Genomic DNA, 24,616 nt, shown 5'->3' on the forward strand with positions numbered 1-24,616 from the left:
AACCTAATTAGATGCCGAAGAAAAGCAATGTTGAACATGCAGGCACATGCAGGTGACTTTGGGCAGAATAAAATTTTAAAAAATGAAGAAATAAAAGCGCACATGTACTCCAAAATATGCTGCCAAAATATTCAAAGAAAGAGAAAAAGTAACAAAATGGGGAAAAAGGGGCCACATTTTCATCCTGAAATGAGATGAGGAACACCATAATGATATTTCAAGGAAAGGTCTGCGGCGATATCATACTGACCTGTAGAACTTCTCCCTGACGTTAGATCTACTGCTGCATCAGTTTCTCCTGAATAACCAAAAGCATTCTTACTTTTATAGAAAAAATGTCCAGCTTCTGCTAAATTAGTGTCGGACATGGAAGGCTTCATTCCCCCAACCCCTCTGTAACCGTATGGCCCCGATCGGTCATACTGATAGTGGTCATCCCTATAACCAAACCGATCCTCGGGAAGAGTCGTTGCAGGCTGCTGTGCTGTGCAGCTCCTCCCAAAAGGTAACTTGTAAACTACATCGCAACACACAGCTCTTCTCCCGGCAGTCAGATCAACAGGCTTCTCATCGTCCTCTATTATTTTCGTCACCACACCTGAAGTAGATTCATCCATCGTGACAAGAGTCCTGTGAGACTTTGTTGTACTGAGATCCACTGCCTCTCCATCAGTGAGGCCCTGGGATGTGGTGATGTCAGTCCATCCATTTGTGACACCAACGGGAGGCACGGTAATCGGCTTTGCAGTCGCCAGAGTCATTGCCTGTGCCGAAGTGCTTAAAGATAAGTTCATTGGTGCTTCCTGCTTAACTGTAGGGAAGGACTGGCCACTTGGTATCCTGTGAGGGGGCTCAGTGTGCTTTGCTGTAGTAAGCTGAAGTGGTGTTGCTGTGGCATGTTCTACACTCACTAGGCTCTCCGGGCCTGCAGTATAGCTCGCACTAGCTGTGCACGTGACAGCAGTCACTGTCTCAGGGACCAGAGATATTGGAGTCACGACTGATGGAGTTGCACTGAGATTTATAATAGAGGGCTGGACAGCACTGATTTGTCTCCCATAAGCTTCTTTTGCCGAGGTCTGTCTTTTCACATCCATTGCAGATGCAGAAAGATCCATACATTTCTCAGTCGCTTTAACTTCTACTTTTGGTGCTGTACGCAAATCCATGGCATCCCCAATAAGCTGCAACCTTCCATTTTCTTTACGCTGACGCTTTTCTAAATGCAGGGTATCTAAAGCAAGAGGCTCTGGGGGGATTGTTACGGAGACGCTGCCGAGACCGACACTAGGGACTGTACTTCTGGCTGCTGGAATCTCTGCCTTAGAAACTTCAGTTGTAAGAAAAGGTGTAACGGAAATCGGGGCTGCCTGACAGGAAGATAGTGTTGCGACAGGGATGGCAGGAAACGTATCCAAAGCCCCTGAGATGTGCAGGCTCTGTTGCGATGAATATGACATTTCTGGAGCTGTGATAGGAGGAACGACAGAAAATACAGGTTCGGTGGCGATCATATCTTTGAGAGGCGATCCCAGGGGCCAACTGGTAATTGCCTGACCAGAAGAATCTGTTGGAGTCCCAGGTTCAGATGGCAACGTGATCACCACATATGTTTCCATGAGGGATTTGGACAACCTTGGTGAGGACTTATTAGAATGAGGGGAGAGTGGGGAGGTAGGGGAAGGCAATTTATAATCTGCTGAAGTGACTAAATTTAATGTCATATTTGAAGGCAAACCTGTTGGTTTGGGGTGTGAATCTGTTGGTTTTGGTGTAGGTCCTGAGTGCTGAGTAATGGGGGGTTTAGGAGCAATGGGAGGTTTGCTTGGCTCAGGTCTGTGGGTAAATACAAGTCTAGATGGAATGGAAGATGGCTTAGGAGGAACTGGAGGAGGTGCAGTGGTACATATTTTTGTTATAGGTAATCCATTACTCCTTGGAACAGCTGTGGTCTCTATAGTAGTAACAGTGTCGACTAGAGATGCAGCTGTCATAGTTAGAGTCACTGGAGCTGTAACTGTTATTTTTTTCTTAGGATGAATGGCAGGTTTAGGTGAGGTTGGTGGAGGAAGTGGTGGAGGAGGAGGGGGAGGGGGAGGGGGAGGAGGGGGAGGGGGAGGGGGAGGTGGTGGAGGAGGTTGAGCTGATGTATCCAAAGAAGAGCTTCGTAGGAATGGGTGTGTTTTAGTTGGAAGAGAGGAAACTGAAGGACCGCCAGAGGGTAACTGAGATGCAGGTTTTGCTTGACCAAAGTTCTCTCCAGATACAAAGCATGCAGCTGAAACTTGCTCCTTCATTGGAAAGGCTATTCCAGAAGGCGGTTGGTCAAACATGGTTTCAGATAAGCTAGTTTTAGTTAGTTCAGCCTCAGAATCCTTCCTTTTATCTCTGTAAGCTTCCAAAACTTCTAGAATAATTCCATTCCCAGTTTCCTTCTTGGCTTTCTTCACTGAGTCCTTTTCAGATATAGATAAGTCAGTGGAAATAGTGTCAGCAATTAGCCCCTTGGGTTTAGTTTCTTCAGGTTCTAAGATAGAAGGTGTCATATCAGATAAGGAAATTGAAAGATGATCAGTACTAGTTCTACCATCTGGTATGGTAGTCTGATCTAAAGACATAGTTATTTCTTCTGGATAGTCTATGATGCTACCTTGAAAATATGTTGAAGAAGAAATATCCCCGGGATCTCCTAGTTTAGTCACTATATCTACTGGCTCTGAATAAACTGTAGTTATGCTATCCAGGGTAGTACTGGGTGAGGAGCTATCTGTGGTACAAACCGAAGAAACAGATGATGTGAGGGAAGGCGTGTCAGAGGGTGGGACAGACGTAGCACTTTCTGAAGCCTCAGAGTAGGTCAAAATCAGTGATTCATGGGCAATTATCTCTTGAATTTCTCTCGTGTAATCGGTTACATATTCATCTTCAATTTCCTCGGTTGAAAAATGTTGGGTTATTTTAACATCAGGAATTGAGAGTGTTGCACTGCTGGTCGAATCTGTAAGAGATGCTCCTGAAAGAATACTTGATGTCAAAGATTCATCGGGCAACCTGTCAAAGTCCATCGGGGCCTCTGCCATGTCTTCCCTGGTGGGGGGTTGGGTTGGACTGGATTCAGGTGTTAACTGCATCTGCTGCCTTTTCATGAGTTCTTCATAGGCAGCATCAGCATCCAGTAACTTTTTTTCTTCACTGGTAGAAGCTACCATGCTATCCAGATCTACTATCTCATGGCTTTCTGGGATGATATAAGAACTTGAAACAACATCTTCTTGAGGCACAACAGCATGTAAGCTTTCTAACTCATAAAACTCTTTCTGGAGGTCTGTAATTTTCTGCATAGGATCCTCATAAATCTGTTCTGGAAGTCTTATTTTTTGCTCTCGCCCTCTCTGCTGCATAAATCCATTTTCACCTTCTTGCCTTGTTAGCAGACCATCATCGACGGAACCATTATATGTGTCCTCTACTAAAGACTCATAAATGTAATCCTCTATTAGCATCCCACCATACAAGGGCTCCTTTTCAAACATTTCTTCTCGCTCATTTGCAGCTGGAAAAGCTTTGTATTTGTGAGTTTTATGCATCATTTCTTCATACATCTCCTCAGCGCTTTTTAATGCCTTTTGGCCACCTTCTTTCTGCATAACGACATGCTCATCTGTTGGTGAGTATAAAGACACAGCTGTGGGCAATTTGTAAACTTTCTGCACTTCAATTATTTTTTCTGGGCTTATTTCGAAACCCTCTGGATCCGACTCTATGCTCGGTGAGTATTCGGAGCAAGAAGAGCGATGGAGCTCCTCCATTTCTGCAGCCTGACGCAATTCTTCTGTGGGAGATGCATCTTCAATGGGAGAGAGGTTACTGGGGGGTGTCTTTGGTCTTTCCCTCCTTCTCTGAGCTCGAAGCTCATCTTTGTCTTTCTTTGATTTTTTACTAGAACTTTTCCTTTGCTGCTGTTCTAATTCCCGCTGCTTTTCTTGCTCCTTCAGTAATTCTTCTTCCTCTCTCAATTCTTCTTCCTCTGAAGAATCTTCAATAGTGGGTAAAAGAGGGCCATGCGACCTGTGCCTCGCTTTGCGTTGCTGCTTGCTCTCCCCTTTTTTGTGACTTGGGCTACTGTCACTGTCCTCATCAAGCGATGACACCGACGTAGGGGATGTGCCAGGAGTGAAGCTGGAAGCATGAAGACTTGAAGATCCTTCCCCTCTCGACCTGTCTTCTGGAGAGTCTGTCAGGCTTTCCATTTCTAATTCTGGCTCTTCATCAAAATACAGAGCTGTTTTTTTCTGTGACGACTCTGCAGAATACTTGTCAGCTAGCGTGCTGTTGAGTTCAATTGTTTTAAACCGACGGAGCCCTCCTCCTCCAGCAACTACAAGTTCTTCACTCTCCTGACTTTTAGTCTCTCTGTATTTAATTTCAGGACTTTCGTCAAACGTCTCATCATCTTCATCATGCCACGAATGGCGCCTCCCTGCGTCTTCCTCAAAGCTTGTGCTGCTTTTTCGAGTCAGTCGCTTGTGTTTCCCTGCAGCGACTTTCCCTTTTCCTTTCGTGTCTTCCTTCTTCTGGCTCTCAATAATACCACTGATCTGTTTGAGCTGGTTCCGGATGAACTCATCGTCCTCAGACCCTGAAGCGTCCTCATCGGCACTCATTTCTCTGATTTGCTTTCGAATAAAGTCCTCCTCTTCACCGGATCCTTGGCTATCTTCCTGTTTATACTCATCGCTGCTTGATGAGCCCACACTGGTTCTCCGCTTTCTCGGTGGGACAGGTGAGTGTTCACTTTCACTGCTGTCTTCCACGGAATCGTAAGGCTGTCTTCTGGCAGCCGCGTCATCGGCAAACTCAGCCTTTTCTTTGTGGTCCTTTCTGGGAGGAGCGCCTTGTTGGCCATCTTTTGTAAAAGTGTCTTTTGCTTCTTGGCTCTCTCTGAGCTTCTCTTCTGAAACTGGAGTTTCCATTGTGTGAGTTAAACTCTGAGTCATCAGCTCCTCCTTAGGCTTCTCAGGAGAAACTTCTTGGGGTGGTGTTTTCTTTTCTGACTTTTCTTCAATGAGCGTACCTGCCTGGGCTTCCAAAATGGAGAGGACTGTGCTTTCTAACTTGGCCAAGTCTGAGGGGCTGGAGGGGCTGCTTTCTTGTGAAAACGAGTCCTTTTTGAGTCCCCTGAGCAAATCCTTTTCATCACTTGGAATAAGACTTGGGATTTCACCAAGTGAACCTGATATGCCATCGGAAGAATATCCTGTGTCACTTAGACCTTGTGGGCTTTTTGGCTGTTGAGAACTTGAGGTGTCTGATTTGTCATCTTCCTTTTCCTAGCAGGGAGGAAAAGATATAGGAAAACTTAACGTGATTAAACTAACAAAATGGCCTCTCCATTACTCCCAAATAACTATTATGAACAGAGAAAAAAGTACATGAAACTTTTTCAACTGTAAGGCAATATTGTTTTAAATAAATCTTTGCATGGGGGAAAAAAGAAAATAGTTAATACATATCGATCAAGGTTAGTTTTCATTTTATTAAATGTCAATATGAAATATTTTTAGTCCATTAGTGCTCTATCCTTCTACGTTTCAATACCATTTTTCTTCAAAAATATAATTTTCTTTCCTAGCATATTTACTTTGGGATATAATTCAAATTACTAAAGAAAAATTTTAATGATATGCTTCCACTGACATAACTAATACTTTTGGATTATGAGGACAGGCAAAGAAAGGAAGAATCAGAGGAGGGCCTTTACTTGGCTATAAGACTTATGGGATGTTGGGAAATTGACTTAACAAAAGTAAGTATATGTCATTTAGTGCCATAATGATATTTGCCCCACCAACCACAAATATTTTTTTTTCCTGAGAGATATACAAACAAGGCTGTGTTTTTAAAAAAACGTAAAACATTATATTTACTTGGTATCACAGTTAATATTACAATGCTATATAATATGTGACTGTTCAGAAATTGTAAACTTTGCAAATGTAATTGGTCTGGTTCATAGCTTCAGTAAAAGAGAAATAACTGTTATTTTTGTAGAGTTGTGAATCACATTTATCTTCAGTATCCCACCTCAAAGATATTTAACAAATATCTCTTATAATTGTCTTCTGACTTTGAAAATACTTGCATTTTTACCTTTATGGTATTTCAAAGTCAGCTTCCTTCAACCAGCACAAAAACTAACTTTATGAATGGACACATGGGCTTTCTTTCCAGGGAGCTCGGACACAGTAGACAAATCATAGGCTTAAACTACTTATCTCATTTGATAAGACAATAATAACAATTTAATTCAAGAATCAGAGGCCTAAAAAAAAAAGTTAAACATAAAGACTTTGTGCATAAGTCTAAATGAAAAACAAAAACAAACAACACACGCACACAAAAAAACTATGATCAAAATGAAATGCAGCTGATCCAGTTAGTTTTCATGTTCGAAGGAGAACATAAAAAAATAAAATAAATTAAAAAACACACCCACAGCCCTAGGAAAGGAAGAGGGAAGGTGAAGCGCTGCACGAGGACATGCTCTGTTTGACACTGGGCTATGGAGTCACCTTGGGTTCTGCCAAGTCTATATCTTGAACTAACCATCCCAATATTTTTAGTGGGTGTATAGGCATGGGTCCCTCCAACCTGTCTACAGCCAAAATGAACAGATGTCAGGTCAGGTAACAAACAACAAACATCAAAAACATCCTTCCTTCCTTCCTTCCTTCCTTCCTTCCTTCCTTCCTTCCTTCCTTCCTTTCTTCCTTCCTTCCTTCTTTCCTTTCCTCCTCCTCCTTCTTCGACTGCTTCTCCTCCTCCTCCCTTTACCTATAAAGTTCTCAAATATAAAGTTGTTGGCTTGATATTAATTTTACATTCTTTTTTTATCTCACTACCTATCTTTTTTCTATATGGTCAGATATGTATCTTGAACACATCAGAGAGTAAAATGCTTTTGCTGAATTTACAACGTGACTCAATTTAAAAAGATAGTCTGACATATTTTTCACACCATTAGTCCAAAAAGCAATGCCAACTCTTTGGCTGACCAATAATTCATTTCTCTGGACCATTTTAGTTGTCTGTGCAGAAAAGGGTTACTTATCTGCAGTTATGAGACTACACTAGGAGGGCTAATGAGCCCACAGCCAACTGTGGTTCCTTTCTCTTCAGAGCTACGCATAAAAGAGGTAAGCAAGACAAAACAGTCTTCTAATAAAAGCTTTCTGGATGGTCACAGTGAAAGTATATTTCCATCTCCTTGCATTCCACAGAAAGACAGACCACATGTTTTTGAGTCCAATTTACTTTCTATGTCGTTCCTTGTCTTCTTTGCCAAGTTTCACTAAACCCCCAATAAACACCATAAGCACATGAGTGGAGAATCTAAGCTCCTTTTGAATAAAAGGACAAGAAAATGATTTTTCATAATTAAAGTTGATGGTATCACTTATATTCTTTATTTTGTGTCTGCATATATCATAAAACATAACAATGTAAGGAAGCTATACATTGGTATATGGTAACATAAGAAATGTTACTATTGCTGTATGTAACAATTCATTGGGTATAATAAAATATAAATTATAATTTCATGCAATAGGTTCTGAAGATTTTAGTGACATTTTACAAAAATAAGATTATGACCAGACATATATAATGTGTCAAAAGAAATGAAGATACGTTAAACAAAAGACTAACGCACATAAATAACAAAATACCTACCCTACAATACCCTTTATGTAGCCTTTCACCTTGTGTTCATCCTTTCTTTTTTTTTTTCTTAGTAAATATGTTCTACCTCTTTACCCCCTTCCCCCGTCTCCATGGTCTCTTCCCTCACAGGACTCACTCATAATTTACCTATAACGATGCTATGCTGATTCCTCCCCTCTAAGAACTCCTCTTCTCCATATTATAAGGTGGCAAAAGCTGGGAAGATTTTGCTCTATAGGTTTGTGGGTCTAGATACAATGTTTAGAATGATTAATAAGGAAATCAAGTTAGGTGACCAGAAAGACATTTGGGTAAACTGTTCAGAAGGAACACTTGGTCATGTACTTACTGTGCCTAAATATATTTAAAAAATCATAAAGTCAATTTTTATCATACTAAGTAGCATAGGTGTAATGACTCCTGACACAGAGGAGTGGCCTGCTTCTTCATTTTGTTGTTAGCTTATTAATCATTAGAACATACACAAACCAGGCCCTTTGCCTCTTTGATTTTAAGGCAGCTATACATTCATCTTTAATTCTGCTGCTAAAATTGAAACAAATGTTTTTCTTCATATACAAAGGTCAGCACAATGAGATACTCATATGTCCACCCATTTGTCCTTCTTGTGGCTATCCACTCTCCTTCGTGAGATACCTGGTGTGAGGACTAGTACAATTTGTATCCATGTGGCTAACCAGTCTATACAGATTTAACTTAGCAAAACCTTGCTTCACAATTTATGTTTCCTAACAAGGTAATAATTTGATCAAAAATGAAAGAGTAGATGGAACTGAGAAGGATGTAAAACACAGCATGCTAGTTGGGTCTGATTTTTCTCTAATTATTCAGTCTTCAAATGGATGTCTGAAGAACTATAACTTGAGAAACACAATCAAAGGATATATGTGAGGAAGGAATTATTGGGGTCATTTTCTCCCAAATGTCTCTAGAACTAAAAGATTGAATTTTATCTTAGTTGCTTAAAAAAAAAAATGCATGGATGTGTCTGGCCAGAGGCTCGGTGGTCGAACGTCGGCCTATGAACCAGGGCATCACAGTCCAATTCCTGACCGGGGCACATGCCTGGGTTGCAGGCCGGATCCCCAGTGTGAGGCATGCAGGAGTCAGCTGACCAATGATCCCCTCTCATCATTGATGTTTCTCTCTCTCTCTCTCCCTTCCTCTCTGAAATCAATAAAAATATATATTTTTTAAAATGCGTGGCGGCAAACTTACTTTTGAGAAAAATATTAAGCCACTTACTAACATTTTAAGGTTTAATGAAGTGAATATATTCAAAGGGCTCTAAGTTACATACATAGATAACACATGTACATATGTGCATAAATATCACTGAATTTCCTTACATTTATTATTTCTTCGTTTGAATAATCAAGTTGAAATTAATTATCCATTTCATTTTTTACAAAATACATCTGGAAGGACCTGAAGTTATTACATAAGAATAAAAGTCCAGGTGTCTACCCTGTGCGCGTAATAATTAGATGGAGTCAGTGAGTGGGAACAGCCATACTTTAAGCTTACTTTTTGTTAATGGAAATGTTTTTAAGCTCACCCGAGGAACACATTTTCCCTGTATTTTTCTAAGTACATTTTCCATTGGACTGTATTATACTGACTTTTATTTTGAATTATGTATTGTACTTTCCCCATGTATAGTAATATGGCTACTTCGGCCTTCCTAGTCTGTGTATATGAAATGATAACTTAAAATTTTCAGAGGTTAAAATTAATATTTTTTTACTTGCCAATATGAAGCAGAGAATAGAGAATCATTTTTCCTTCCAATATTCTACTGCTGAAAGGGCAGTAAATTGAGACCCATTTGACACTCTTTCCATGGTGTCGTATCTTGAGTCACTTCTAGTACTGAAGAATATTCCAAGACACATCTGCACTGCCACACTTAGTTCTGCCCTTTGCCCAAAGGAAACTTTTAGCCTTTCATGTTGAAAGTAAATGGAAGTTACCTGAGCATTACTGGTGTTAAGATCTGAATTTCTGGTTAAATATAATATTGTGCATAGAAAGGATGCAATATTAAGTTTTTGGTTAATTTCCCCGAAGTCATTTATTTTAATGGAACAAAGTAAAATAACAAAAGAAAATCTTTAATTTAATCATTTATAGGATGTTTTGGTCAAAATGTTTAGTCTGAGTGTTTAGTCCATAAAAGATTAAATCTGCAAAATTCACTGAGCCTAGAGTGGAAAATCATACATGAGAATGCTTTTCAATAAGAAAACCTTTTCATTTTTCATCTTCTTTGATTATGCTGCCATTATATACAATGCCTATATAGAACTTGAATGCTAACCCCTGGGTCACTGTAACCAGAAATTAAAGTTTATGCTAAAGAATGTTCAAATTTTGGGTTTTATCAAGAAAGCTACAGTGTTTCAATGTATCAAATGCAGATAAGCAATATTCTGGTTAAGCATGTAAATAAAAAGAGAGAATGTAATAACATGTAATTCTGTAGTAACATGTAATTTTAAAATATTAAGCTAAAAAAGTAAAGAAGAATGCACCATTATCAACAATAAAGATAAGTTTAAAAAATGTACCTTTCAAATTATTTATTACATTTCAGAATAAATTTTAATTCCACTTGACAAAACACTTTGAAAGACAAGAATGAATGGAAAGAAAATGATGCGGCAACAAAGAAATGCAAATGAATTACACAAGTGACAAATTAATAAATAAATAAAATCAATATATTAACAAAGAAAAAAAATTACACAAAATGTTTTGGGTTATAGTGGGAACTGCCAAGAGATACAAATAATTATAATAATAAAAGGAGGTATATTAAAAGTTATATATATATATATATATATATATATATATATATATATATATATATATTTAAGAGCCTTGTGTTTCTTATCCTTTGCAATAGCATGGATGGATCTGGAGAATATTATACAGATTGAAATAAGTCAGCCAGGGAAAGACAAATGTCAAATGATCTCACTTATACCTGAAATCTAATGACCATAATAAACTGATGAACAAAACAGTCCCAGAGGCATGGATGCATATAACAGACTGATATTTAAGGGGAGGGGGGGACAGGAAGAGATTAACCAAAGACTTTATATACACACTAGAGGCCCCGTGTACAAATTCGTACATGGGTCGGGTCCCTTAACCTGACTGGCAATCAGAGCTGATTGGGGCTGTCTTGCCCAGTCCCGATTGGGGCCAGCCAGCCTGGAGGAGGGACCATGGGAGGTTGGCCAGCCATGGGAGGTTGGCTGTGGGAGCACAATGACCACCAAGGGTCAGCTCTTGCATTGAGCCTCTGCCCCCTGGTGGTCAGTGTGTGTCATAGTTACCAGCCAGTCATCTGTCTGGCTGTAAGGGTCACTCAGGCTTTTATATGTGTACGTATGCATAAATAGTGATGAAGGCCTGGATGGGGTAGGGACTGGGAACGGAGGGGCTGAGGGGTGGGGGAATTGGGGACATCTGTAATACTATTAACAATTTATAAAAAAGAAAAAAGCATTGTGTATTGTGTTTGAGAAGCTCAGCCTTTATAATCAGAACTGGAATAGAACCTTAGCTTTGCTGTTTCCTAGAGCTTACTCCTCTTTAAAACAGCTATGATATTTACTTATCATTAGTTATGTGGATTAAAATGATAGAGAATGGACTTAACAGAGTACACAGAATAGAGTAACAGGTAAATTAGGAGTATTATTTTTCTTTCCAGCAAAAGCTAACTTAAATCTGATCAATATGGGGAGATCGGCAGCAAAAGTGAGTGCCACCAGGGAGAGGAGCGGCCAGGTGTGACTTTTCTGATAGGGCCGATGGAGGGTGCACTATCAGGGCACAGGGAAGGACTAAGTACAGGTTCAGGAGGGAGAGCACACAAGTTACATTCAGGAATTACACAAAGGCCTATTGACTGGTTTTCTGTTTCTTCCTTTGTGAGCAATATTAGGTTGTTATTCTGGAGCCATACTTCAGAGCGCTGAAAAAGCTAAGCTCATCTCTAAGTCAGCAGCCTTGATCGTGAGATACAGAAACCTGGGCAAGTACACCAAATTATCTAATGGACTACAGGAATGAAACATTAAGATTTTTATTGTATTTTCAATCTAAAGTTATAATTCGCTAACTTTAATGAAAAGACTGACAACACTATTTATTAGTTTCTCATGTCAGTTGGTCACGTGGTCTGGGAGAATCCTGGGAGAAAGCTGAAGTTATACTGTAAGGAAAAGATAGAGTGAGGCAGTCATTTCAGGCTCACCTTTATATAATAGCTTATTATTTTCTTGTTTTGTTTTGTTAGGCAGACTTGTGGCTTGTATTACCCAGTTTCAACTAAACCACCTTTTCTATAATAGGTCAGTGGTAGACAAAATATTCTTTAAAAATATTTTCACAAAAAAAAACATGTGTTAAGGATAATGCTAATAATGGTAAGAAACATAAAGCAAGTAATAAAGAAGATTACACTCTGTATTGTTATAAGCTTTTCATCAGCAACTTTTCAAAGTTGAATCAATTTTGACACAAGATGGCCAAAAATATTTGATGGTACCGGAAAACTATTCAATATCTGTATTTACATCTATTATTGCTAATAACATATTTGCCTACACACACAATGTGTTTTTGAATTATAGTAAGTAATATTATGACATGATTAGAAACTCATATTATTTTCAGCAAATAACTACTAGTGTTCTAGTACTTTATAAATTTTTAATAAATTGAGTAATAAAGACATAATATTCATATGCATTTTCTTACTTACTAGTGTAAGATAAAAGTTTATATGTGATTTGGTGAAAGTTATTTTTTCTGCCTTGTAAAAATAGCTAAAATAATATGTAGAAACTAATATGGTGACAAATAAAAACTGCATGTCTTCATTAGCAAATATTATTAAAAGAAACAAAAAAAAACTGTGGAAGATTTGGGGAAAACTTATTAGAGCAAAGTAAGTATCAAAGGTTAATAATAACAGAAACATGCTCAGTTTATAATGTTTAATAATTCTGTTTCAATATTTTTTTAAAAAAATACTATTGTGAAACACAAAAAAAATAATATACCAATGAAGATAGCCTCCATATTGAGGGATTTGTATAACAAAGGTATATATAGTTTTTAAATAAAAAAAAACTACATATTAGTCTGGCTGGTGTGGGTCAGTGGGTAAGCATTGACCTCAGGAGATGGCTGATAGATTCCAGATCAGGGCTGGGTCCCCAGCAGGGGGTGTGCAGGAGTTAGCCAGCTGATGTTGATGTTTCTCTCTCATCAATATTCCTATCTCTCTCCCTCTCCTTTCCCCTGTCTCTAAAAATCAATAAAAACATTAAAATAATTTAAAAACCTACATATTAATTACTGAAGAATAGCTTTTCTGATTGGAGTTGTTTTTTTGAAAGGGTAAGATTATAGAGATATCAGTACATATGAAATTCATTTACTTCTACCATTTACAAGTAAGCCAGAAATGCATAGAGTGCTTTATAATTCTACAGATGTAGTACATGTGGTATATTACTGAGACCTTTATATTTTGAAGTATATCTTTAATATTTTGTACTCATTTAGAGAATAACTATGTATTTTAACCACAGGGGTTTACTGATTACCTCACAGGAAATTAATTTGAAAAGTTGTAAAGATGAAGATTTAATTCCTTTTTAACAAAAGTAGAAGAATTGAAAATTTGCCCAACTTTTGGGTGATGACAAGTAGTTATCAGCAATATAGTATTTATTAGGTATTTAGGAAGAAAGTAAACCCTGGTTATCAGCAATATGCTTCCTTTAATTAGGAAAAAATAAATAATAGTTGTCTCTTCAAAAAAATTATGATGTGAAAACACTCCTTTGAAGACAGATATTTGGAAATTATGTGATTATGCTATATGAAATGGCATGTCATTTTTAAAGCTTTTAGATCTGCTCATTTAACAAACTTTGCAGAGAATATTTTATTCTGTTTATAAATCTTTCAGATAAAGAACTCTGGTGAGCTTCAAAGACATTTGTTAATAAAATATTTTAAAACACCTCATTTTCTGATAATTGGTATCAAGGAAGAATAACATTTATTTGTGGAGTTTCTACAATTAAAGAAAAATTTTGTTTTCAATTTCAAACTTAGAAAACAGCAAGATTTGGCAAGTACAATCTTTGATCCACTTCTTCCAATTCTGGTATATGTTTGTGGGTTATCTTTTTTTATTTTTTTGTTATGATAGCCATAAAAACTAAATGTCAAAATATAAAAATAAGTTTAACTTAGAATTTCAATTTCAAATAACTCTTATCAAAATATTTCAGACCAGATTTTCTAAAATATTGAAGCACAGTCAATCAATGCTCTCTATAAAACACTATCTTTAATCAAATTTTTAAAAATTTTAATGTGGTCAAAACTATCTAAATTTAAATATATATAATAAAATGATAATTTTGTTTATTTCACTGATTATTACCTTATTTGTCAATATTCTGCGTAGTAAATAATATATTAGTAACTTAATATGTACACTTAATTTAGAAATAAAATAAGTATATATACACATATGAATATATTGAGGTTATCAAAAGAAAAAATCAGGATAAAAGAAATTTATAGAAAATGATAAAGGTGCAAAATAATATAAAAGCAGGTGCATTAAGAAAATATTAGGATTGTTTAGATTGTATTTAACAAGCAATAGAGAATCCGTAGAGCAATAGAGTTAAACTGTCCAAACCCTGGAAAATCATCATTACCTGATGAGTATATACTGGAGAAGGGAGAAATAGAAGGCACACTGACCAGTAACAGATTATTTAAATCACTGATAAAAGGTCATAAAGGACATGTAGAGGATCGTGTCCTCAGGAATAGGAGCTAATGAACTGGAGTGTGAAAAACTGGATATGGAGAGCAAATAACATGTAAGAAATCTCAGTCCACTCATCCTGGGAAATTAGAGACAGGGTGAATGGTGGTGCCATTATCGGAAACAGAAAAGTCAGAAGCAGAAGCTGCCTCCATACAGACTTCCGGCTTGCAATCAGGCTTTGAAGTGGGGCAATCTATTGAGAATTTTAAAATGCAGGTCTGACAATTACAAGAGGGGCAAAGTACACAAGTGGGTTTAAGAACTGTTCATGGGACTTCACTAAGAGAAAAGACAGAACTCAAAGGAGAACAAGAAACCTCATGGTATGGGGATTAGGAAAGAGAGAGTAATAGTCACAATAAAGAGCTCAGAAGGGATGATCAGAAAGACAAAGAGAACAGTAAGGAAAGAGCCATGAAAGACGGGAGAGTCTCACAAAGGGAGAAATGGTGAAAAGCATCTCCTCTGCAAGTGGTTAGCTGAAGCTATGGGTGGTGGTGGCTAGATCTGGATAGGAGAGTAAGGAATACATAAATAAGCATCTAATTTCTCTGACCCTAATAAACTCATTTATATAATGAAGGGATATTTAGATTTATTTAATGAACCATACATCACATACCAAAGGTAGGTTAGTAACTGTGTGTTAAAAAATTTAAACAACAAAACAAAACAACTGAACCAGAGTCTTGGTGGACTACAGGCTCTAATTAAACTTATCATATTAACTTTGAATACTAATAAATCAAGTCATTGCTAGTATCCTAATGGTGGAGGGACTGAGCAAAAAAGAAGGGGGGAAAGAGAAAAAAGCAAAACAAAAAACTCATGGATAGGAACGAGAGTGGTGATTACAGAGGGTGGGGGAGGAGTCAGTGGAGATGGAGAAGGGTAGATGGGAGATAAATGGTGATGGGAAAAAATAAAATGAAATAATAAAATAAATAAATAAAATAAATTTATTCAAAGGGATATAATGTAAGATTTCCTATAATCTGAAAAATCAGAGTTCTTTTAAAATTGATATTATTTGCTTTTATAAATATTGGTTAAGATGGGGCACTTTTAAAAGTTTCTATTAAAGATAAAGAAAAAAAAAATATATATATATATATCAATATATATGAGAGATTATTCAAGTGTAAATAACCCTTCAATATTAAACACATTGAATAAAACTACAAACAGAATACATTAATTAAAATCATACTAAATACTAATAGGAACTTTTAAAAAAAAATGACATGTCTTAAATGTTTCCACTTTTTTTTGCAATCACAATTATATAATTTTATGGTTGAACACAACTTAAAAGGCTTTTAAATGAGAAAAAGACCTTGTTGACTCTTATTTAACCAAGTGGATAAGTGAATAGAAACTTAAAAACCACACATTATTTCATATTAAAGGAGGATACTGATTTTATGTTCATAGTGGAGAGAAAAAGCAATAACTTAAAGTGGTAAGACACATTTCTTTATCACTCTATAGGATGTGGATAAATTATCTAAGAGACATAAAAGCTAGAAAAATAAATTTTATGTCTATGCTTTAAGTTAGATTAAGCTGTCAAAAAAACACACCAAGTTCTTCATTTTAGCAATCAACTGTTACACTTTTCTGAAGAAGAAAAAAATAACCAAAAGATTTTCTTTATATAATTACCATGAAGCACGCTATGTACTTACGTAAAAATCAGTAAACTAGCTACATAAGACTGTGCAAAGTTAAGAAAACATAACTTACTGTTTTTTCTTTCCCAGGTTCCACCTGACCAGGCTTCACAGCATGGACGTCCTGTGGCTGGTCTTTGATTCCTCGAGCTGCCCCATCGTCCCCCTCAGGCAATGCCTGAAGCGGCCCAGGCGGTAAACCCTCCATCTGCATGGCGGGTGGCTGCTTTCCTGGCACTGCCTGAGCAGCCACTCTGTCTTCAGGCGTTTCTTCAGCAACTTGTTCTTGAGTTTTAAGCAAAGTCTGTTTCTGTTCCTCCTCCAGAGGTGATGGTTTTGCTCCTGGAGGAAACTTTTTGTCTTCAGGAGGTGGCTTTTTGTCCTCAATGGTTGGTTTTCTCTCTTCTGGAGGTGGCTTTTTGTCCTCAGTGGCTGGTTTTCTCTCTTCAGGAGGTGGCTTTTTGTCCTCAGTGGCTGGTTTTCTCTCTTCAGGAGGTGGCTTTTTGTCCCCAGTGGTTGGTTTTTCTTCTTCAGGAGGCTTTTTCCCTTCAGTGGCTGGTTTTCTCTCTTCAGGAGGCTTTTCCCCTTCAGTGGCTGGTTTTCTCTCTTCAGGTGGCTCTTTGTCTCCAGTGGCCGCCTTTTTCTCTTCAGGAGGTGGCTGTTTTTCTTCAGGGACTGTTTTTTTTTCTTGAGGGGCTAAAGCTTGGTCTTTCTCTTGTTTACATTCTTCTTGTTTTTTATCTGTGGTTACCTTGGGAGACATTTTTTCAAATAAAGGTGTTTCTTTTACTTTCTCTGGTATGATTTTGTCACCTTCTGTTTTTGCTTCTTGTTCCTTCTTTTTGACTTTCGCTTGACCAGGCATGGCCGTTTTCTGAGGTGACTTCTCTGTAGGAAAAGGCATAGGAGGGGCTCTTGGCCCTGACGGTGCAGGAGGCATTTTACCCATGTCTCCAAGCTGCCCGGACATCGCTCTCTGGGTTTGGCAATTTAAACAAAGCCATTCTTGAATCTGTAAATAAAACAGCATTGAGCAGGTTAATTACGTGATAATGTATTTGTTTCATTGCATTTACCTGAAGCACAGTAACTTCCATCTTAGGTAAAAACTACTGTTTAAAATTTTAACCCTGCTATTCTGGCTTCTGTAAATGTTTGTTTCCTTAAATAATAAGGAAAAGTATGACTACTCCCATTCCAGAGAGGCCATAAACTACACCCCAGACAGAGCTGTTAGTGCTGGTGCCAGGCCAGGCCTTGAGATATGGTCTCACAGCCCTGTCCCAGCACACAGGACTTTTTCTCAGAAGGTCTGGAGTTCTTGATCCAAATTTGGAAGACAAAGAACTGAAAAACATATAAATAAGAAAGACTTCCACCATATTGGGCCCCAGATTTTGAGAAGCAAGATTTTCTCTGAGCCTGCTAGCACTAGCAAAATGAAAAGGATTCAAATAAATTCAGCTTATTGATTAAGTCGTCTTCTGATTTACAATATAACACAACAAGGTTAAATCTGGCAATTTCTAGTTTTTGTATATGGAGAATTGGATCACTGTTTTCTAAATCAGTGAAACAGTGATTTTAAATAAGACTGGGGGGAAAAACTATTTGAAATAAAAAAAATATGAGGGATCTTAAAGATGACTAATTTACTCTCACTATAAAAAAGAAAATAAATCTTTAACATTAACATGGACCCATGAAAATACCATCTCTCTCTTCTTTTTCTTTTTTGTGAAAAAAATCTGCATTTGTTCCAAATGGAATTTTAAATTTCATAGTAATTTTCATTTAATCGCCAATTCATCAAGATTTATTTATTTATTTATTTATTTATTTATTTATTTATTTATTTTAGCCTAAAGTCACATATCTCTTAACTTGGGTCAAAGATAGCTCTATGTACTGCTGTAGAGCTTTACAAAGTATATGGAGGTTTTTCATTTAGGCATAATTCTCTATCTGCTGTAGAATTAAAATAAAATTTAGTTTTTAATAACATTCATACTTCTCATGCAGTTGAACAAGACACATTCACAGGCTCCAATTGTTTGGTATCTTTACCCTCACAATTTTGAATTGCTGAGTAAAACAGTTCTTTATATCTCTGCTCCTCAGTATAATTCATGGGGCTATCTTTGCCAAACTATGGTGAGGACATGTAAATTCATGGGAACTATACCAAAACTATTTTAGCAGGATCCTGATGTAGAAAGTAGAACTCCCCTTTTAATAAATAATTGGTTAATTCTTTTGCAAACTAAGGACTGAAAACTCTCTCAAAATATGTACAAATAATAATAATAAGGGGGGAAGATTATATTTGACTAATAATATTATAGAATTTTTCCCTTATTGATGTACATTGTGCTTTTTCTTACATTATACTTGCTGTGGTGTAAAAAGTAAAAGCTATATGTACAGCTTCTAATTGTTACCATGTATTGAGTTCTTATTCAGTAAAGTACACAGTTGGAGGCTCATATAAAATAGTATTGCATTCATAGGTTTCATTGTCTTCTGCAAAGTTCAATTTCAAAATGATTTTCATACTACTACATCACTCTTTCCAGTTGCATAACTTAAATTATTTAGAGACAAAAATCACTTACTGTTCTAAGGTATTATCAGATATATTAAGTTTCATTTCTTACCACAGCTTCTAATTTCTTTAGAGTCATAAAAAAAAATTGCTTTATAATGGCTCTTTTGAAATCTGTAAGCCATTATAATTCTTATTTGCTGATCTAAAAGAGTAAAGACAAAAGTCAAATATTTAATTTCAGGAAAATGCTGTCTTCAAAACATTAGTATGTATTACGGATTAATTTGCTCTTTATGTGTATGATCATCCAGTACCAATTCCCTTCTTAATTTCCTCCTTAAGCAGCTCTGAAGTGAATTGTGGCTTTTTAATGTAAGACTTTATATAAAAGTCTTAGGGAAAAAACCCTGATTTGAACCCTTATGTCAAATACTAAAAGCTCCAGCCCATGTGCAGAATTGTCTCTGGAGGAGATACCTCCATATTATCTACAGAAAATCAATCTTAATCTCTGCTGTGGTTTTAAAAACTTGGTTGAGCCACATTTAGGAAATCTGACATTTTAAAAAACAAAAGACACAAAGAGCTGTATCACTGTGCTGTTTTGTCAAATGGATTCTAAAATCCAAATCAAGTGTGTGTTAACCATTTCCGTCCAGAGCATATCCTAATGCAAACAAGGGAATTTTAGTATACCAAGAACACAGGTTTAATTACATTGGCAATTCTTTCTTTTTTAAATTCTTTATTATTTAAAGTATTACACATGCCTCCTTTTCCTCCCATTGACCTCTCCTGGCCACCCTCACCCCCTGCCCCCGACACAAGCCCTCACCCCTCTCATCTGTGTTCATTGGAAATTCTTGTCCATCATAAAACATGATTATTTTATCTGAGTTTTGGAGAAGTATTATTCTTAAAAAATTCTCCTCTTTTGCTGCTTTTAACATATAATACCACAGGGGTACCCAGCGCTTGTTAAAAGGTGTGTTGAAGAAATTAGCACAGTGACTATTTCAAGATAGTGTATTCAGTATTTTCACACATTTGAAGTTCAGATATGATAAAAGATATATTTTAATGAATCCTACCTAATAAAAGAGTAATATGCAAATTAACCATCACTCTGCTATACCACAAACCACACCCACAAGCCACACCCTCTAGCCAATCAGAGCGAGTATGCAAATAAACCCAACCAAGATGGCTACCAGAAAAGAGGCTTGGGTTTCCCCAGCAACAGAGAAAGCCAAGCTTTCCACACACTCTGGTGGGCCGCCCAGGCATCTACTCAAGGATACAAAGTTTCAATTATAAAAGGTAAACAGAAATGACTGCAGCCACCAATGGAGCAGGAGGCTTGGTTCCGCTCCAGGCCACAAAGTTTCCATTGTAGAAGGTTAATAAATCCCAGATACCAGGGCCTCTACTTGGGTCGCTGGGGTGTGTGGCTGGCCTGCAAACCACCACAGGCCCCTCGCCCAGGCGACCCCATGCCCCAAAGGAACCCCCACCCTGATCCAGGACACCCTTCAGGGCAAATCAGCTGGCCCCCACCCATGCACCAGGCCTCTATCCTATCTAATAAAAGAGTAATATGCAGACTGACCATCACTCCAACACACAAGTTGGCTGCCCCCATGTGGACACAAGATGGCCACCACAAGATGGTCAGCAGGGGAGGGCAGTTGGGAGGCACCAGGCCTGCAAGGGAGGACAGTTGGAGGAGATCTACCCTGGAGGGGAGGGCAGCAGTTAGGAGTGACCAGGTCGACAGAGGAGGGAAGTTGGGGGCAAACAGGCTGGCAGGGGAGCAGTTAGACATCAATCAGGCTGGCATGGGAGTGGTGAGGGGATGATCAGGCTGGCAGGCAGAAGCTGTTAGAGGCAATCAAGAAGGCAGGCAGGCGAGCAGTTGGGAGCCAGCAGTCCTGGATTGTGAGAGGGATCCCAAATTGGAGAGGGTGCAAAAATTTTGTGTACTGGGCCTCTAGTCTATTATAAAACACTTCAGTCTCCTGATTTAAAATAATGCTTAATAAACATATAAGCAGTGATAACCCACACACTATTAAGGTCTCAAGGCAAAGAGAGGGCAATATGCCAATCTAAAAGAAACATAATTTATCCTTACAGTTTCATTGGCTACTTCAAATTCATGCTATGCTCGCACATATTCATTTAAGCCTAATATTTTTAATCATTGCTACTTTGTGATATTTTTAACATGATGTTGCTTTCTTGGCTTTTCTTGGTTGAATGACTGACTTGCATTTTGAGTAAGACTACAAGGCAAAGCCTAATTTTATTTTTTTACTATCAACAAAATTCATCTGGAAACTGATGTTACTATTCCTAGCCTGTTACAAATAATTATGACAACTATGTATCTACTAGAGACCTGGGTACACAATTGTGTGTACCAGTGGGGTCCCTCAGCCTGGCCTGCAAAGTCAGGCCGGAACAGGCTCTCTGAAGTCCTTTGAGGGGTCCCGGATTGCGAGAGGACACTGGCCAGCCCAAGGAACCCCACTAGTGCATGATTGGGGCTGGGGAAGGACACAGGAGTTGGCCAGCCAAGGAGGGACCACCGGATGGCTCCAGGGCATATCTATCCCATTTCGCTCAGTCCCAGTTGGCTGGACCACAGTAGCATCTGCCCCCTGGTGGTCAGTGCACATCATAGCAACTTGTCGACTGTCAACTGTCTGCCTCCTGGCAGTCAGTGCACATCATAGCAACTGGCGAACCAGTAGACTGCCCCCTGGTGGTCAGTACACATCATAGTGAGAGGTTGAGCAGCATTACCATATCATTAGCATATTATGCTTTGATTGGTTGAACAGCCAACTGGTTGTCCAGACACTTAGCATTTTAGGCTTTTATTATATAGGATTCTGTATATTTCTTTCTATTTCTATCTATGGAGTACACATAGCATTTGGAAGGTGTATTTGTAAGACTTATTCCATCAAGGAATGCACATCGAAGTAGGAGGGCTAAGACATGAGTAAAAGTAAGTATACTAATAATTTGCATTAAAAAAATAAGGAAAATAAAAAGAATGCAATAGGTTTAACAGGGTCGTCTGATGAATCCATTTAGAACATAGATTTAATCATCATGAGCCTCAAAAGCGTATGCCGAAACCGGTTTGGCTCAGTGAACAGTGCATCGGCCTGCAGACTGAAGGGTTCCGAGTTCAATTCCGGTCAAGGCCATGTACCTTGGTTGCGAGCACATCCCCAGTAGGGGGTATGCAAGAGGCAGATGGTCAATGATTCTCTCTTATCGATGTTTCTAACTCTCTATCCCTCTCTCTTCCTCTCTGTAAAAAAGCAATAAAATATATTTCTTTAAAGAATATTTTTTTTTCATCAATTAGAAATGTTGATGGATGGTCTCAAATATGTGTCTCTTCTTCCTGCAAGTCCTAGAACCAAAATTAGAATGCTAACATAATCAACAAAGATGTTTTAATATCAATAAAGAACTGAAAGACAGGGGAAACATTTATAGTAACATCAAAATTTTATATTTCTTTAAACATGTACATTTATTTATTTATTTATTTATTTTTAAACCGAGAGGGTAGAAAAACTCAAGAGTAAAATCTGAAGTGGAAATGAGAAAAGAAAAATGGATCAACTTGAGTAAAAATGAAATTTCATTTTGGACAAGAGTTGTCATTATCATACATCATTAAATATAAACACAATTACTATAACAATTTGCTTCACAAAAATAATTTTGGAAATGCTTTGTAAACACCTAAGAAGATGTAAAAATCTGTGGTTTGCTATTTTTTTTTCATTCTTTACCAAAAATAATGCCCCCAATTTTTTTATTAATATAGTCATGAATTTAATTAAGATACACACACACACACACACACACACACACACACACATATATATATATATATATATATATATATATATATATATATATAAAAATATCTGTACTTTTAGTTCCTCAATAGCTATACCATTAAATACTCAATGTTTCTACTCTAGTGACTATCTGAAGTTAAATCAATCAAGATTCTTTAAATTCTATAAGAATTCAGTGCATAATAAACCACTGCCATATATGATTTTCACTAGCTGAAAAGATTTTACCATACATATCATTATGTAACAATTGCAATTGTGAAACACATGATTATTTGTATTTTGCCTTATAGTTAAATATCAAGTTATGGTTTTTCTCTTTGAAATAAAGACAGGCAATAAAAATATACGTATAGCCAAAACCAGTTTGGCTCAGTGGATAGAGCGTCGGCCTGCGGACTGAAAGGTCCAGGGTTCGATTCCCATCAAAAGGCATGTACCTTGGTTGGTGGCATATCCCCGGTGGGGGGTGTGCAAGAGGCAGCTGATCGATGACTCTCTCTCATCGATGTTTCTAACTCTCTCTCTCTCTCTCTCCTTTCCTCTCTGTAAAAAATCAATAAAATATATTTAAAATATATAATATATATATACGTTATAAATTATGTATAATTTATACATATACTGAAAGCATTTCTATTATTCACTTAGTTTACTACATAGAAAATTACAAAATATAAATGCTTATGTAGGCTTTTTAACTAATCATCAATATGGATGCTCTCAGATCATTTCTATTTGTTTTTATTTGTTTTTTTAAAATATATATTACTTTTAGTATAATCTTAGTATCTTGATAGTATAAAATATAATAAAAGTTTATATTTAAGCCTTAGCTGGTTTGGCTCAGTGGATAGAGCATTGGCTTGCAGACTGAAGGGTCCCAGATTCAATTCTGATAAAGGGCACATGCTTGGGTTGCAAGCTTGATCCCCAGTATGGGCATGCAGGAGGCAGCCAATCAATGATTCTCTCTTATCACTGATGTTCTCTCTCTATTCCTTTCCCTTCCTCTCTGAAATCAATGAAAATAAGTATTTTTTAAAAAGTTTATACTTCATCTAGATTTTTAATGTATTAGATAAATTCAGAAGACTCTGTAAAATCAAAAACATTTTATTCAAAGTTTTAATATTAATAACCAGCATATCAAAATTCATCTCCAAGTAGGAAAAATTCTGTTAGTTTATAAAAATGTAACCCCGCTTTGATCAAACATACTAGAACATATTCAATTGTCAACTAGTACATGTTAATAAAATGTATTTATTTTAAAATTAAATGATCAGGGCTTGTTCCAAACAAAATAAACCTCCAAAAATCCATTAATCTTAAGTGGAGGGTGGGAAATTAAGGCAATAAAAACACAGAAAAAGGATGCTGCTGTGCTACTCAGCATTTTTCCATCAATAAGCAATTTGCTTTATATAACATTTCAGCTGTAACTATAGCAACAATACCATTAAGGAAAATCTGAGAACTTCAGGTTTGCCTATTTATTTTTTCCAAGTATCTTTTCTGAAGCATGATAATAAGACCTGCAGCAGGTTGAAATTTGCCATTAGACTTAAAATGAAAGGGAAGTTATTGCAAAACCGACACAGCATGCATATTTGTATCTGAAAAATCTTAATAGCGTTTTCACAAGAACTTTCATTAAAAGACCCACTGGACTGATTTTTGAAGTTTGTATAATTTCCATCAGCGAGGTATTTAAGCAGAGACTTGGTTGCCCCTACTCAATATTCTGTAAAGAAAAAGCTAGCAGTCAGGGAATTGGTACTACTAGTATAATACCATTGAGTTTCCTGCTTACTATCAAGATTTTGAGTGAACAATAAAAGTTTTACATGGGTTTTTTATTTTTCTGTTTATT

General features: G+C 37.1%; 1 protein-coding gene across 6 annotated transcripts in view; it reads right to left on the bottom strand.

The window, feature by feature from the left end:
• The window catches only part of PCLO (piccolo presynaptic cytomatrix protein), a 254,587-nt gene that overhangs the window by 128,060 nt on the left and 101,911 nt on the right, over positions 1-24,616 (bottom strand). For all 6 annotated transcript variants that reach the window (XM_084897067.1, XM_084897064.1, XM_084897066.1 and 3 more), the window contains exons 4-5: positions 16,373-17,311; positions 251-5,330 (exon numbers count right to left, since the gene is read on the bottom strand). In XM_084897067.1, the coding sequence (XP_084753193.1) occupies positions 251-5,330; positions 16,373-17,311 (6,019 nt within the window). The remainder of the gene's footprint in view (positions 1-250; positions 5,331-16,372; positions 17,312-24,616) is intronic.

The sequence above is a fragment of the Pipistrellus hanaki genome (genome assembly GCF_964339955.1).
Source record: "Pipistrellus hanaki genome assembly, chromosome: 10".
In the NCBI taxonomy this organism is placed as follows: Eukaryota; Metazoa; Chordata; class Mammalia; order Chiroptera; family Vespertilionidae; genus Pipistrellus; species Pipistrellus hanaki.